General features: G+C 47.8%; 1 protein-coding gene across 4 annotated transcripts in view; it reads right to left on the bottom strand.

Moving 5' to 3' along the window:
* COL14A1 (collagen type XIV alpha 1 chain) overlaps nt 1-16721 on the bottom strand; it is a 699289-nt gene that overhangs the window by 298466 nt on the left and 384102 nt on the right. For all 4 annotated transcript variants that reach the window (XM_069621559.1, XM_069621558.1, XM_069621560.1 and 1 more), the window contains one exon: nt 13347-13476. In XM_069621559.1, coding sequence (XP_069477660.1) covers nt 13347-13476 — 130 coding nt within the window. The remainder of the gene's footprint in view (nt 1-13346; nt 13477-16721) is intronic.

The following is a 16721-nucleotide window of genomic DNA, read 5'->3' as shown; positions in this document are numbered from 1 at the left end:
TCTATTGCCTTTTCCGTGTTGTGTTTGTGTTCTGTCTCGATCTTGTGGTAAATGTTTATTCCCAGATACCTAAATGTTACGGGCTGCCATGGTATTGGCAGAACAGGCAGCCTCTGCACCGGGACGTTCCTATATCTACCCAAAGGGAACAGGCTGGACTTTCCAGGGTTCACCGATATACCGGAGAGGATGGCGTACCGTTCTATCACCTCTAGGACATACTGTAGGTTTTCTTCTGGATAGCGTAAATAAAGGAGCATATCATCCGCATATAATGATATCATATGCTCTCCACTGGCCGTGTTTATGCCCACCTCCCCATATTGTTGGCGCTGGCATATTGCCAGCGGCTCTAACGCCAGTATATATAGCATTGGTGACCAGGGACATCCCTGTCTGGTCCCCCTGCCCAGTTGCCAAGAATCTGAGACCGTGGACCCTGTCTTGACCCTCGCCATCGGGGTGCTGTAAAACAACTTTACCCATCTAAGGTATCCGGGTCCCACTCCATACCCCTTCAGGACTGCTTTCAGCCAGGGCCATCATACCGAGTCGAAGGCCTTGACCGCGTCTAACGACACTATGGCCAGCTCGCCCGTGTCCTCCTCAGTTTGGTCCATGACATGGTGTAGCCTGCGGTGGTTGTCGGTGATGTTCCTGCCCGGAACATATCCCGTCTGATCTGGGTGTATCAGTTTCTTAATCACCCTTTTCAGTCTGTTAGCCAGCACCGCTGTGAGTATTTTGCTGTCCTGGTTGAGCATGGACAGCGGTCTGTAAGACCTGCACTCCACGGCCGGCTTGCCTGGTTTCAAGAGTGGGATGATTACGGCCTCACGGAGAGACAACGGGAGCTCCCCCTTCTCATAGGCCTCGTTGAAAGTGGCAAGCAGTGGCTGGAGAAACTCTTGCTGGTATGTTTTGTAGAATTCACTGGGCAGCCCATCCGAACCCGGCGCCTTCCAAGTGGACAAGTTCGGAATCACTACCTACAGCTCATCCGATGTGACGGGTGCGTCCAACTCAGAGCGTTCTAGATCATCTAAGGTGTCCCCCAATGTGGCTCAATGTCCCCCAATGTGGCTATTATGTCTTGACCCATATCCTCCCCCGTGTCCTCATACAAGTGTCTGTAGAACTTAAGGAATTCCTCATTTGCCTCTTTCTGGGTGTTGCACATGCTACCATCTTCGCCTTGAATCTCACTAATCACCGAGCGGGGGGTCTCACTCTTGTACAACCAAGCCAGCAATATGCCAGGCTTATCGCCCCCTCCGTGTATCCGCTCCGTATATTTCCTGTAGCTGAGTCTGCACAGTCTATCCCAGAGTGCACCACAGGATGACTGTAGCTCCTCTACTTTAGTTCTGTTATCATGAGCGGCGCTCACACAACGCATGAGCTCCTCTAGCTCTCTTTCCGCCTCCCGGAGCTCCCTTTCAACCCCCCCTGTAGCCCTTTGACTTGGGAAATAGCTACCCCACGCACCACCACCTTAAACGCTTCCCACAGTGTGCCCACGGAGCTTACGCTTCCCGTGTTTTTGTCAAAATATTCTTCAATGGCGTCTCTCAGGCCCTCCCGAAACCCCTCATCCTGCAGAGCCTCGGTCCTAAGTCTCCACGTAGGGATCTGCGGGCGTGGGGGCTCGTGTCTCCAGTCTACCACCAAGGGCGAGTGGTCCGACAGCACTCGGCCTTTGTATTCTGCTCCTTCTATTTCTCTCACTATCCCGGCTGTTACAAACATGTAGTCTAACCTTGTGTACAAATCATGTGGCGCTGTGTAGTGTGAGTACTGTCTATCCATGGGATGCAGCCTCCTCCATGCATCCTCCAGGCCTAGGTCTTTCAGTAGGGTATTCAGCGCTTTAGCCACCGGTGCCATTTTCCCTGCCCTATCCTTGGACCTATCCATACTGGGGTCTACGGTACAGTTAAAGTCCCCCCCCACACTACCGTACCCCCCGCCAGGGGGCCAAGTTTACCATAGAGGGTCCTAAAGTAAGCCGCTGTATCGTTATTGGGGGCGTACACATTTATGATGTGTATTTCTCTGTTTTCCAAGAGACCCGTTACCACCACCATTCTACCCTCTGGGTCCACCGAAGAAGCAAGCACTCGAAACGGCACGTGGGGCGCCACCCAAGTGATGACCCCTCTGGCATACGCTGAGTACGCCGCCCCCACAACGGTGCCCTTCCATTTCCTCCCGACCACCTCCAGCCTTTCCCTAGTGAGATGGGTCTCTTGCAGCAGGGCTATGTCTACGCGCATCCTCTTTAAAAACATCTTCACTTTTTTGCGTTTAAGGTAGCTGTTGAGGCCCCGTACATTCCAGTTCACAATTCTGAGATTACCCGATGCCATCTAGTCGGTCTATCTCCGTCCCATCCCTCCCCGTAATGTTCCCCAAATAGGGTCGTTTCCTGGCTCCTTCCCTACTATTAACAAACCGTGCCTCCCTCCCCCCTTCTCCAACCTCACACCACTGCACACAACCCCCCCCCCTCCCCACCAACCCCCAACAATAGCCCAGCTCCATCCCTGGATCTCAGGCCTACCCACGTCTGGACACGTCTCGTAACCAAGAACAAGGACCCCGCGGGGTGTCACCAATCTAACAGTGACCTAACAAAGTATACTACTATTGGGTACAGAGGTTGCTCCCCAGGAGCTCCCAGTCATCTGTTTAGGAGAAGTGAATTCAACGGGACCCACCGGCAGATGCCGTGACTTCCCCCTCACAAGCACAATATCAAACTATATTCTAGTCCCAATGTCATAGCCATGGCCTCACGGGTGCCTCTGCAGCGTGCTACTTATCTCCATCCGCTTCTGTCTGGGCATCCGATTCCTGTGGTCGACCTTGCATATCGAGCCATTCCATCGCGTCGCTCGGCGTCTCAAAGAAAAGGGATCTGTTCTTATGGATCACCTTTAACCTGGCGGGGTAAAGCAACATGTAGCGGTGGCCTGCCTCTCTGAGCCTCCTCTTCACCGTTCCAAAGTTAATTCGACTCCGTTGTACAAGCAGCGTGTAATCCGGGTACGCTGTTATATTCGCTGACCCCCTTTCTATCGTGCCCCCTTTCTGGAAAAATTTGAGAATCTTCTTGCGGTCACGATAGTTCAAGATCTTAGCAATCAACGGCCGCGGGGGGCTCCTGGGGCCGGTCTCCTGGTCAGGGCCCTGTGCGCCCTTTCAACCGCGAACCTCTGGGTCAGCTCTACGCCTGTGATCTCCTGCAAAAGCATGGTTTCAACGAAATCCGTGGGGTTCGATCCTTCCATTCCCTCCGGTACCCCCACTATGCGAATGTTGTTGCGCCTGGCACGCCCCTCCGCCTGCTCTGCTCTGTCCTCCAAATTGCCCACTCGCTGCACGAGGGCATGAAGTTCCTTGGCGTGTGTATTGCACGCCACCACAGTCGGGGCCAACTCCTGCTCCAGTTCCCCAGTACGCTCCGCAATCGTTCGCACATCCTGGCGCAACAGGTTCACTTCTTCTTGGACCGCTCCTATCTTGAGGTTTAGGTCCTCTTGCAACTCTTTCATGGCCAGGCCCAGCTTCGTCTCCCAGGCCACCTTCAGGTCAGCAATTGCTGCCGGCACCTCCTGGATGGTACCCGGTGGGTCCGTCGCCGCCGCTGGGGTTTCTTTGCTCTTGCCCCCTTCCGCTCCCGAGGGCGACCTAGCATAGATCTCCATCGTAGGCTGCTTGATCCGGGGTCGCACCACCTTGGAAGACATCCTGTTGCGTCGATTGAGCCCACAGGCCCAGCTGTATCCAGCGGGTTCAATCTACTAGTCCGCCACAACCCATGGCCACTGCAGTAGGGGCTCGTCCTTATGTGCTTGCTTTCGGCCTGAGGCGCATGCGACCCGTCTATCTGGTTGGGCTCGCCCACGTTCCGACCAACCTTGTCTTCCTCAGCTCGTCGGACCTTTTATGGCCCTTTGTCCACAGGCGGCCATCTTGGGTGCTCCCCTTCCTTTGCGCGACCGCCAACTTCTTTGGAGTCTAGTTCCGTGAATATGCAGTCCCGCCGTTGGGGAGGGCACGCACCGTGTGCCCCCCACTTTCATACGCCTTTAGATGCACTGTGGGCTCGAAAGTCTGCTAAAAACCATCACTTTTTTCCCAGGATCAGGATCAGATCATCGGGAGCTCCTCCAGGGAACGTCCTCTCACGTAGCCATCAAGCCACGCCCCCATATGATATGATAGGTTATTTGTAACGTGCTTAAGACCCAGAGGTTTCTAAGCGTGGATCCGGGGATCGAACTTGTATTGCTCAGTGTCGTCTTGCTTCCAAGGCAAGCACGTTGCCGCTGAGCTATCCACCCGAGACCATATTCGTTACAATCCAGATAACTGTCTGCACTTTGACTCCCAGTAGTCAGGTGGGTGGAGGACTCAGGTTTAATTTCATCAGCAAACCCTAATCCCTCAATCCACTTCGAAATGAGCAATAATTACAGTCTATCGAAGAATCTTGGCCGAAGACACAACAAATGTATACGGCAAAACCATCACTGAAGAAATAGACCACTCGCGAGGACCTACCACAAACCTTATGTTCTCCCTAAATACTAAACATCTAGTTACAGAAACTCGACTTCTATCCTGATCAGGTCACATCTTCATCAACATCTGCTTTGGTGGCCACCAAGACCCCATCATAACCTGTCATTTTGCCATTGCCCCCAAACAGAAACTGGAATGAAATGGACGCGGCCACCTTTAAAAAAAGAAAGCAACAGCCATCCACAAACTAATGTGATGGCTGGCTGTGATCTTTTGGCTGCCATCAAATATTTCAAACCCAACCTAATTATTGAACAGATGCAACATGGTCCAATGCCAGTCCTTAGCTACTGAAATGCACAGGCAGAGCTCCGGAAAGACCACTGAACCTGATTGCAGATGGTGATGTAGACACGGCGGCAGGGTGCCACCGCCTGCTGTGTGAGAAGGGGAAACATCTTGAGGATCCCCTGTCTAACCCCACCTTGCCATGGACAGTGGGCAGGAGTTTAAGGGATGTTGGTTAATGTCCTGTAACAACACTCAAACACCTTCAGAGAGCGAAATGCCTCAATAAACATGCAGCGGCTCAGAATGAATGTAAACTGGCAGCATCCTTTGCAAATGTGCAAGAAGAAACAGGCAGTGGGCGGGATGAATATCTGCTCCTACTCATGGTGATACCCGGCGAGGCCATGCTTTCTCTGGAGCAATCCACAGTGTTCATTGAAGGAAATAAGCAAACACCCCTGGCAGCTGTGAACACGGGCAAAACACGTCCGCTTCACATGAGGCTGCCAGTAGGATTTGAATCCAAGATGGTGGGCTGTCCAATTAATACATCAGTCCACGATGCAGCAGATTTCCGCATATTTGAATGTACATGAGAAAGCTGCTCCAATGGTGGTCAGTCAGTACTAAAACCTCAGACCAATGGGCATGTAGGTAAATTCTGACGCAGAATTAAAGACCCAATCACTGCTCAGGCTGGAATATAAAAGGCGGAGGAATTGACTTAGAAGTGCGGGTGTTTAGAGAAGGAGCAAGGGTGAATTTTAGGATGGCCGAGAAGGTAGAGAGAACACTAGGCAAGAGTCTGGAAAGGGATGGACAGAAAGGGGGAGGAGAAAGGCGAACGAGTGGTGTAGAGAGGAGGACACGAGAAAGTGGAAGGAGCAGAGTCAAAGAAATGAAAACGAGAAACATCAGCAGGAGTACATGGAAGGTGAAAGGAGTAGGAGGGAGGAAAGGAGTAATAGCAGCCAGCATGAGAAGGAGTGTGAAAGGACTGGGGGAGGAGAGGTGGAACATCAGTAACAGGAAGGGGGCAGAGGGAGAGGAATGGAAGAGAAGAGGAACACAAAGTGAAAACAGTGAGAGACACAGAAGGAAGAAGTGGACGGTGAATTCCTAGAGCCTGAGGTGGTGGAAGAAATTTGTGAGGAAGATATCAGGTGTAGATAAGGGAAGGAGGAGAATTATCATGAAGAGAGTAGAGAGAACATAAAGGGGCAGGAGGAAGAGAGACAAAGGGCAGAGGTTGGAGAAGAGGGAATATCAGGCCATGAACTGACGGTGGCTGTTGATTGAAGGAAAAGTGAAACCTGCATCTAAAGGTTGTGGCCTGGGCAAGAGTGGCTGAACAAACCCGTGCAGAACTATTGAGGGGGAGACATTGTTGCAAAAGAACAGAAAACCTACGAGGGAGAGGCTCAGGACAGAATCCTTAAAAACGACAGTGTGGTGAGACATCCAAGAGAAGAGTGGATTTGGGCTGGAGGTTGCTAAACCTAACCACCTAAGAAAGGGAGGTAGCTCAGTATAGAAAATTAACCACTCCTGCTCCCAACCAGGCCTTGCTTCACTGTAGGCTTTGGGCATTGATCTTGCCAGTTGCCCTAGGTCCTGCTCTTTATATGGATCAGGAAAGTAGCCGCACTGTGGACGTGGCACAATCCATGAGGAGATAAGAATGTACCAGAAAGGAGGATGGTCAAGAAAAGGAGGAAGATCTAAAATGATGTGTGGGGACCATTCTACCCCAAGACTAGGAGTGAGGAACCAGGCCCTCTTGCAGTGACATATGACAGAGATATGTTGTTTGACCAGAGACATTTAATTTATCATTCACCTTGGTAGGTGACTGAGGAAGAATATGACCACTTGGAGAAATTGGCCTGCATAATTAATTTATACAATTTGCTCCCCTTTGTATAATCTGTCCCAAAGGGAAACGTGTGGTTTTGAAGCCCAACCAGGACGCATCTGTTCAGGAACACAGACCACAGTGGCATGTGTGCTACCTCTGCACTCTAGGTGACATAGCCTGCCTGCCCACATATATTACATTGGTCGCTTGGGCAGCCAGAGTAAAAAATATGAAAAATATGAAAATGAATTGCACAAAGGAGACTAGCATTATGGGCCTGATTCATGGTTGTGTTTTATAATGGGGCAATCCCATAGGAAAACGTTCCTTGAATCAGGCCCTATGTCACTCTAAACTTAGGGAGCTAAGGTATAAGTGTATGAAAATTCCCAGAGGACCCTCCAATTTGGGCTTTGGATGTCAAATCTACCTATAGAAGAGATTATGATCGGTCCTGAAGAAGGTGTACAAAAAGAAAACAATGCCGAAACGTCAATGTGACATAGACCAATTACGCCACCTGTTGCTTAGGAATTTGAGAACCTAATAAGGGGCTGTGAGTAACTTAAATTGGTTATTACATTTATTGCTTTCGACCACGAAAAACATGTTGATGGTTAAAAGCCTGCTGTCTTTTTTTATTGATTTGTTGCACAAAAGCACTGGCACTTTATTAGGCTGCGTTGTAAGCAATGTTTGCACTTTATTACATGTTCATCTCTTTCATATGTACTGTAATAATTCCGAAACAATCCTGGTTTCTTATGATGTTTTTAACAATGTCTGTGTCCCATGATTTAATACATTTGATTTTGATTTTGTGTAAAAATTATTCTTTGAATTTCTAATTGGTTGAAAGAAAGCAGAAACACCTGTTGTATAATCTCAAAGTGAAACAAACCCTTAATAAAAATGAGGCTAACGTTACATGCTGTTGTCTAGCATGTTGCCTCACTGCCAAAAAGGCATCCCCTCAAGCCTGCAGTACCGATGATACCAGTTATCTAAATACCTCTGCAAACACTTAAGGGCAACGGTAGCCCCCAACGCAATCTAGAATCTGGTTCTTGCAATTTATGAAGCTTTACGAGCCTCTAATGTTCTTCTTCAGTAAAAAAAAATAGATAAGCACCCATCAAACATCTCAGCTTCGATTAGTCAACAGGAATGACTGACTTATCTGATCCACTGTGCTGTGCACCTTTCTGTGAGTCACTGAAACAAGCATCTCCAAGACTGTTGCTTCCTTGCAAAAGCCACAGCCACTAGCAGCCATGCAACAGCAAGGTCCTTACCCTGGGTCTCTCAGCATTAACCCCACTTGTCACCGGCCGCATCAACACCTTGCTCACTACGGAGATAGTCCATAAGCAGCTGCAATCACCACTTTACAGTTTACACCTGAAACAAGAAAATGCCAACTCCTTGGCAAAATACCGACCTTTCACATAGTTCATGTAGTCAGATTTGGAATGGCTTTCACCCCAGGCTCTATTGGGTTTAAGAAGTATGTGGCCACATGTGGCCTACTCTGCTCTGCTTTACATTGTAGCATTCAGGCTGCACACATAGGAGGTCTTTGGCTTGCACTGCCAGTGCGGTTATAATTCCCAATGCCAAATGCAGCCTACTATTTAAAGGCGCCTTGTTTGTACCAGCAATATTTAATTAATAACGTGGCATCGTGGTTTGTGCTAAAAAACTTTTTTGTTCTGCTTTGTTCACTGAATGCAATTTTCAACTTTACAATTCAGAGTGCAAAGTTAAAGAGTAAAAACAGGAAAAATGGCATTGAATCTTTGCTTTTACTATCCATTTTTGAAAACAATGCAAATGCTGCCTGCAAATCACGCAAACAGGTGGCATTTACAATGCATTCCCAAAGAACCCACCTCCTTCTAGCAGTTCCTAAAAAAAGCCAAATACCCTGGGAATCAATTCCTTTTACACCTGCTTGAATATCTCAAGCAGGCCTAAGACATGTGCCATTTGAAGTTGAAGGAAGAATGCAGGGTGGAAATGTTGTGTCCATGTAAGTCTCATTTTCTGCTTCAAATGGCTTTGAAATGCAGTGGACTGTAAAAGTAAGGTGTAATTGGATAATGCCTTTTTTACACCTTACTTTTGCACTCTGTGGCTTAATAAATGAGCCCCTATATATTTAACATTGCAATAGACAATTGAGTGATATCGTGTTTATAGTAACAACCTTACTATGACCCAAAAGGTGATGCGTGGAAGTTTTTTAATAAAGCTGTGCCACTGGCAATGCTCTGGGCAACCTTCCACACCACCGTTTTTTAGCCCGTCTGCGGCATTGCAAAAGGAGACCAGCCATATGCCAATCAGTCAGGTACTGCCACCAATGTGAGCAGCCCAGCCCGAACTGCTAGGCCAGGTCCCCTCAAGCACCCAAGACATGTTTTGGCATTGTTGGTCCTCATTAATGAGGTGCAGCTTGGTTCCCTATGGCGCAGAGAGCAAGGGACCCACGTCTGGGCATACCCTCTCTCACACAGGGAGACACAATGTAACCAAAAAGGGTCCAGTCATATGCAAATCAGTCAGGTACTGCCAACAATGGTATCAGCCCAGCTCAAACTCCTAGGACAGGTCCCCTCTGCACTGAAACACAAGCACCCCAGACATGTTTCGGCCTTGTTGGGCCTCATCAGTGAGGTGTAGCTTAGTTCCCTATGGTGCAGTGAGCAAGAGACCCACGTCTGGGCATACCATCTTTCACACAGGGACACACACTATAACCAAACAAGTGATGGGAGGAAGGTTTTGAATGAATCTGAACCACTGGCACTGCTCCAGGCAACTTTCCACACCACTCTTGGGCCGTCTGCACCTTTGCAAAAGGGATCCAACCATATGCAAATCAGTCAGGTTCTGCCACCAATGTGAGCAGCCCAGCCCAAAAAGCTAGGCCAGGTGCCCTCCGCACACAACCCCAGACTTGTTTCGCCCTTGTGCCTCATCAGTGAGGTGCAGCTTGGTTCCCAATGGAGCAGCAAGCAGGGGACCGATGTCCGATTGTGTGTAAGGATCTAGTCCTAGCATTCTACTCTTACCAGATTCAGTTTTAGAAATCAGAATCCTACAACCAATCCTCAATGTGCATAGGCATCTAAAGTATGGATGGGTAAGCACATAGTCATAGTGCTGTCACGAAAGGCAAGCCAGTAGGCATGTGATATTACTTCAGCTACTGGAATGCCATTACATGTAAAGGGCTAAATCATATACAAATCCCAAAATCCCAAGGCTGCTAAACGCCAGTGTCTTATAATCAATCCAAATGAAAATACAGGTAAACAAGTGGCAATTCCCCTGTTGAAAGTCTTGCTTCCATCGCTTGCACTTTCATAGTGTCCTAGGGAATCATCACGAGTTTGACAGTAATGGTAACACTCTTGGCAACCTCCTGCTTCTCTGTGGAGAATATGCCCTCCACACAAAAGCATTATCGCATGCTGTATTACCCAGGCAATAATACTGCATTTCCACATTGGGGTTAATTGGCACCACACAATATGGAATAACTGAAGGGTCCACGTGTCTTTTAACCTGACAACCCTTTCTGTTATCGCCTGCTTATCATATGCGGTAACAATAATTCCATTTGGCAGGACTAAAGGAGGTTAAACAACAGCAACTCTCTGAATGAGGCACATAGTGCTTTATGCCATGGTGCTGTGTCATGGTTCCTGGTATCTGGTGTCATGGTTCATAGCTCATATCTCCATCTACATTGGTACACTATGACCCTGGAGCAGGTAGACTTATGTTATCTCCTTAACTTTACAGTGGACAATGCATTCTATATGAGAGGCTACATCATTACTCCATTCTAGTAGTGTTTGCATGATCTCAAGGCTATGTTCCCTTGTAACTATAAACAGCATATCTCTCAATTGACTAATGCAGTGTTAAAACATACACAGGGCCATTGGCCATTAGTGGTAATTGCACGGAGCAGATTGCCAATGTTCGAAAATATGAGCACCTGAACCCTCCTTGCAGTTTTAATAATTTGCAAAATGAAGTGCAAACAATACATATAAGGGAGCGCATTTTGCCCCTGGGCGTAAGTTGGTGGGGGGGAGGGAGGCATTATGTATAGACATACACATAGGTGGCTCCCCGACAGCAAATTTTGGTCATCTGCACAGTGGAGTGCAAATGACTAAACGCTGCCTATCATGTGATCATTGCAGGTTGCATTTACACTTTTAATTCAATGCTACCTACCATGCACGCATGTGTAAATAAATGTTTGTTGTTTTAGAGATGAAAATGCGTAAGAATGTTCTGGTGACATCTAATGTAAGTCATTTACACAAGGGTGATAAGACTGTTCATAGATGTTCTCTGGTAGGACCACACCACTCCCTGACTGATAGTAAACATGTCATCGGCTCAGGAGTGGAGTATTCTCTTGACATATAAAACAGAGATCTAAATCTCTCTGGAGCTTTAAGTTGGCATTGCACTATTTTCTGCCGCAGCTTCAGTAGGGCATTCTGGCCGACTTGGGGGAAATTAGGCTCTACCAAGCATGGCATGAGGGCATTCATGTCAGACACAAAGCAGGTCTACCATGTATAGCAAAGAGCCTAGAATCTGTTGTCACTATGCAACACTACCTCACCCGGGACCATATAGCGTAGTGACTTTCAGTCTGCACGCCAGAAACAATACTGCTGAACATCGTTGAGGAGCTTCTCATTGCCAGAGATGAGGTGTGTTGTGTGCACTGATATTTTTAGACCTAGCAGCAGCTTTTGAAAATATTGCCAAAATGTGTTGATTGACCGCCTAGCAACATTGGCAGAAATAACTTAGACAGCATTTATTTGATTTTCATCCTTCCTCCGCAATTACATCCATCAAGTCAGAGCAGCCTTCTCATTATCCAATAACAAGTCCATCACCTGTGGTGTCCCACAGGGGTTGACCCTATCACTGATCCTCTTTAACATACGTGCGCCCTTCTCACCTAAATCCTTCTACCAGGGTACCCTGTTGAATAGCCATCTTTCATTCCTACCTCAAGGAAAGACTATTGCTAAAGACACATTCTGCCAAATGAGCCTGCAACGAGGATTCCACCCCCGCTGCTCGACCTTTCCCAAAAGAAAGCATTGATTCCTGCAGTGGTCGTGTCCTTATTGAGATTATTGCATCAGCCTCTAGGTGGGGCTCTGTGATGAAGGCAAGTGCTGGAGGCTAGTTGATGGGACAGGGTGGCCCCGGCGACTGGGGACCACCACCTGCTCCCTGAGGCAGGCCCTGTAGGAGGTATGTGGTAGATCCCCCAGTTCCTCGAGCCCATCCCTCGCCTTGTTTGTTTGTCCGGCCGCTCCAAGGATACACGTCCTTTATTGCTTAAGGAACATTACCACAATAGGAAAGACACAGAGATAGAGGAATAACTACTACTACTCAGGAGCATTAGAACCTGCATAATCCAGAACACACAGATGCTGTTTTCTGGCACAATCATGAACCCAGCTTTTTACCAGTCGTGGGTATGGGAGAGTACCAAAATAATCCAATATATTCCAGGTGCACTCAATTGTTATCCCCTTTCCTTGACTGAAATAACATTTCTGAAATGACTGACCAATGTATGGTGCAGGGAGAATCTAGGGGGTCTAGCCTCCGATATAAACTTATCAATAATAAACAATCTACAATCCCAAATCTTGGGGTTGGTCTCCCACACTCTCCATCGAGCTAACAAAGATCTCCTTTATATGAAATCATCGACTCGATTTACTTTCATTCAATTGAATTTTACCTAACTTCACTACTAAAAAAAGCTTTATTACACTCATCAAAACAAAAATCTTCCTATCTGATATCTTTTAAACAAACAATCAATTATTCACTTTCCTTCTTTAGTTTGTTCCAACAGTTCTTCAGAGCTAATTTGTTCCAATGATTCTTTCTGGGGACTAGGGGCCACCAACTGCTCCCTGAGGCAGGCCCTGTAAGAGTTATGTGGTTATTGGATTCATGGGAAAGCCGTGATTTAAGGGTACTATTTCTGGACTTGCGATACAGATTGCTTTTGCTAAGGGGGTGATGGGGGGCGGTCTGAGGGGGCTATAGCCCTGTGTCTTTTGGTTGTAGCCCTGGAAAGAAGCCCAGGGGCTGCAACCAAAAGGCTAGCCAGCCCAGAGTCCAGACAGCCCCAACATTAGGGTAGCCCCGGTTCTTTTCCAGACCTAACAACACCCCTGCTCTTGAGCATCACTTAGTTATGCAGTCTTGCTTGGAGAGGTGAGTCTACTCTCCAGAATGACTGGTATGGAGGGAGCCCGCAGGCAGTGGCGCTCGCGCGCTTGCGCTTGAGGCAGAACATCAGGCAATGGGCAGATCTACTTGCCTCACAGGTCTGGATCTGTCTTGCAGGCCATCCAAAAGGAAAACACTGTGTACAGATAAGATACTCGAGAGCACTTTTTCACAAGTGGGACGCTGTCCCATTAAGATCTGCTATAGGTTATTGTAGTGCCTATTCATCCAGTGGATTTACATCTGCAGCAATCAGCAATTGCTACGGTTTGGTCATTTCTAAATAAAAGTAATTATTACACATATTATAAAATAATGTCCATGCATCGTAGTGATGCATGACAATGCTGGTACTCACAGGTTCTGCCGCTGGTGGTGATTGTGGGTCCATCTCCACTTGTGTACACCGGCGTGACAGTGATTTTATACTCCATATCCGAGAGCAGAGGCTGAAGGATAACATTGCTTTGTCTCCCTGGCACTATTGCCTGTATATTGAGAAGAAAAAAAATATATTAACAGATGTGCATTCATAACAACATAGCGAATAAAAAGCAATAACATTGAAACACGTCCTTGCCTGCTGTCCCACACTCACACTGGGACTCATATTTGAGTTCCTCGTATATTACACAAGTGCAAACAGGTCCCATCCATGTAATTTCTATCAATTGCCCGTCAGAGTGCAAAAAGGAGGCGTGCTTGCCTTTACGCCTCCTTTTTGAACTCCGCCATGAAAAATGAGCAGGTACAGCCAACCAATTACACATGGTAGGCAGCGTTTATAATGGAATCTGCACACACACAATTGTACACACCCATGAGAATGTCATGCTGGTGTAAATGCTGGAGAGGAAGGGGGAGGAAGAATTGTACATTAAGATCCATGGCCCATCTCAGCCATACAAATGAATGAAAATATGGCATGTAGTAAAATGAATACGTAAAATGTTTATACATGCACTTTACAGATACATTTTACTTTATGCCATATCAAACATAAGCACTACTGTGTGTATGACGCATATCTCACTCTTCTGCACTATCTCCATGCTTGCCACTCTCTTTGTATCCAACCGATGCACCCCAGCTATCCCGTTTCCTCATTTCTCTACTCTCTTTCCTGTCCTCTCTCCTCACCCAGCTATCCCTCTTCATGTGTAAACTCATTCCTCTACTCTCTTCTATCTTCACTGCTTGCTCACACATCCGTCTCTCCACCCTCATGCGTTTAACCAATCTATCCCTCCTCGTGGGGGAACTCATTCCTCTACTCTCTTCTATCTTCACTGCTTGCTCGCCCATCTCTGTCTCCCCACCCACATGCTTTTGACACAGCTATCCCTCTTTGTGGGTGAATTAATTTCTCTACTCTCTTATATCTTCACTGCTTGCTCAGCCATCTGTCTCTCCACCCCAATGCTATTCACCCAACTATCCCTCTTCATGGGTGAAATCATGTTCTACTCTCTTATATCTTCACTGCTTCCTCGCCCATCTCTGTCTCCCCACCCCCATGCTATTCACTCAGCAATCCCCCTTCGTGAGTCAAACGATTCCTCTACTCTCTTTTATCTTCACTGCTTACTCACCCATCTGTATCTCCACCTCCATGATATTCACCTAGCTATACCTCTTTATGGGTTAACTCATTTGTACACTCTCTTATATCTTCACTGCTTGCTCGTCCATCTCTGTCTACCCACCCCCATGCTATTCACCCAGCTATCCCTTCTCGTGGGTGAACTCATTTCTCTACTCTCTCAGATCTTCACTGCTTGCTCAACCATCTGCCTCTACCCCCATGACACTCATCCTTCTATCCCACCTCGTGGGTGAACTCATTTCTCTACTCTCTTATATCTTGACTGTCTCCCCCGGCCCCACGCTATTTCATATTTGCTCTTTTCCTTTCTTATGATCAGGCATTTGGAATTAGTCTAACATAGACACTGCAACATATCTTACCCCCCTGTGATTGGTGTTTTAGTTTACGTGCATTTTAATATGTCAAGACCAGTAATGGATATAGTCAGATAAGATCACTAATTATTTACAGTCTTCCAATTAGCCTGTCTAAGGTCAATACAATGATATACACGGTCTCGTGTTTCACCATTGAATGGGTCAGATCGCCTCTACCCCACAAACAACAATGGTATTCTCACAATAGGAACCAGAGTGGTTAAGGGCTACATCATGTGTGTATCCCCAGTACTCGACTGCCTCTGTTGCAGAGCCCATAAATATAAGGGGTAGGCGTTCCATTCCATAATGTGTCCCCTCCAAGAGAGTCAAGTACCACCCGTGTTGGTGTGAGCCAGGCACCCCTCTACAGCACACTGTTCACATGAATAGGGTCTAGCCGAGCAGTTGTCATTATAGTCCAATATGAGGTGGGCCCCTGGACCATTTGAGGGATTGGGGCAGAGGTCTACCCCCGATGGGCCTCTGGACCATTTGAGAGATGGGGTCACAGGTCAACCCCCGCGGTGGGCCCCTGGACCATTTGAGGGATGGGGCACAGGTCCACCCCCACGATGGGCCCCTGGACCATTTGAGAGATGGAGGTACAGATCCACCCCCGCGATGGGCCCCTGGACCATTTGAGGGATGGAGGTACAGATCCACCCCCGCGATGGGCCCCTGGACCATTTGAGGGATGGGGGCACAGGCCCACCTCCGCGATGGGCCCCTGAACCATTTGAGAGATGGGGGCACAGGTCCACCCCCGCGGTGTGCCCCCAGACCATTTGAGGGATGGGGGCACAGGTCCACCCCCTCAGTGGGCCCCTGGATCATTTGCGGGATGGGGGCACAGGTCCACCACTGGGTAGAGGTTGCAGTTAGCAATAGTGCGTCCCATGACAGAGAGGACACCAGGCCCTATCACAGAATCCTGGGGCCAGGTCCCCTGGTGCACTGCTATACAGAGTGGCAATGGGTCTCGGCTGTAGGGCCCTAATTAGCCAACAATGTGTAGAAGCGACTGCAAAGTCCCACGGTGAAGTGCAGGTATCACTCACTTATGTAATGGCTCCCAGCGCCCATCTATGTAGAGGCCAAGTGACATCCGTCAAAACATGCGAAGGCAGCTGCACATTGGGAGCGATGAGATTTAAAAGACCTCTCAATGCCTATGTCTTTTTTTCGATTTCCATTGCTTTGTTGGTGGTATAAAGGATAGGCCTACTCATGAGTCTCACAGTGCTTATATCAGGGGAGGAGACCAACACACTGTCTGTATTATGGTTTTTCCTGTGGCTGAGGAGGGCGCAGGGGTAGGCCCATCCCAGGCCAGAGGCATCCCTTCGAGAAGCAGCAATTGGCTCCGTGATCAGTTGCCACCCCTCTGGCATGAGCCCATGCTGCAAATTCTGCACACAGCCATTTGCACAGAATACTGTCACCCGCAGAAGGCACCTCTTCTTTCCTCTGGGGTGTCTGTGCATATCGCCCACAAAAGTGAGGAAAAGGTTCCATGAACTGCAATATTGAAAACATTCGCAGACATACACTAAGTCTACAGGTGATATTTAAACCTTTTTTTAAATTTAAAATATAATTGTTTAGTTGCTTGTCTTAAACTACTGCTTTTGTCTCCGCTCAAAGGTAGTGAAAATTCCTCCAAAAATATGTTGTTTTTATACAGCACTTGGAGAAAGTAGAGTGGGGTGATCAACCCTATCAAACGCAGTGGAAAGATCCAAGAGATTAAGAATAGATGATTGGC

The sequence above is a fragment of the Ambystoma mexicanum genome, chromosome 5q (genome assembly GCF_040938575.1).
Source record: "Ambystoma mexicanum isolate Mex_15411 chromosome 5q, UKY_AmexF1_1, whole genome shotgun sequence".
NCBI lineage: Eukaryota > Metazoa > Chordata > Amphibia > Caudata > Ambystomatidae > Ambystoma > Ambystoma mexicanum.
Note: the sequence above shows the minus strand (reverse complement) of the source record. Positions and strands in the feature narration are given on the sequence as shown.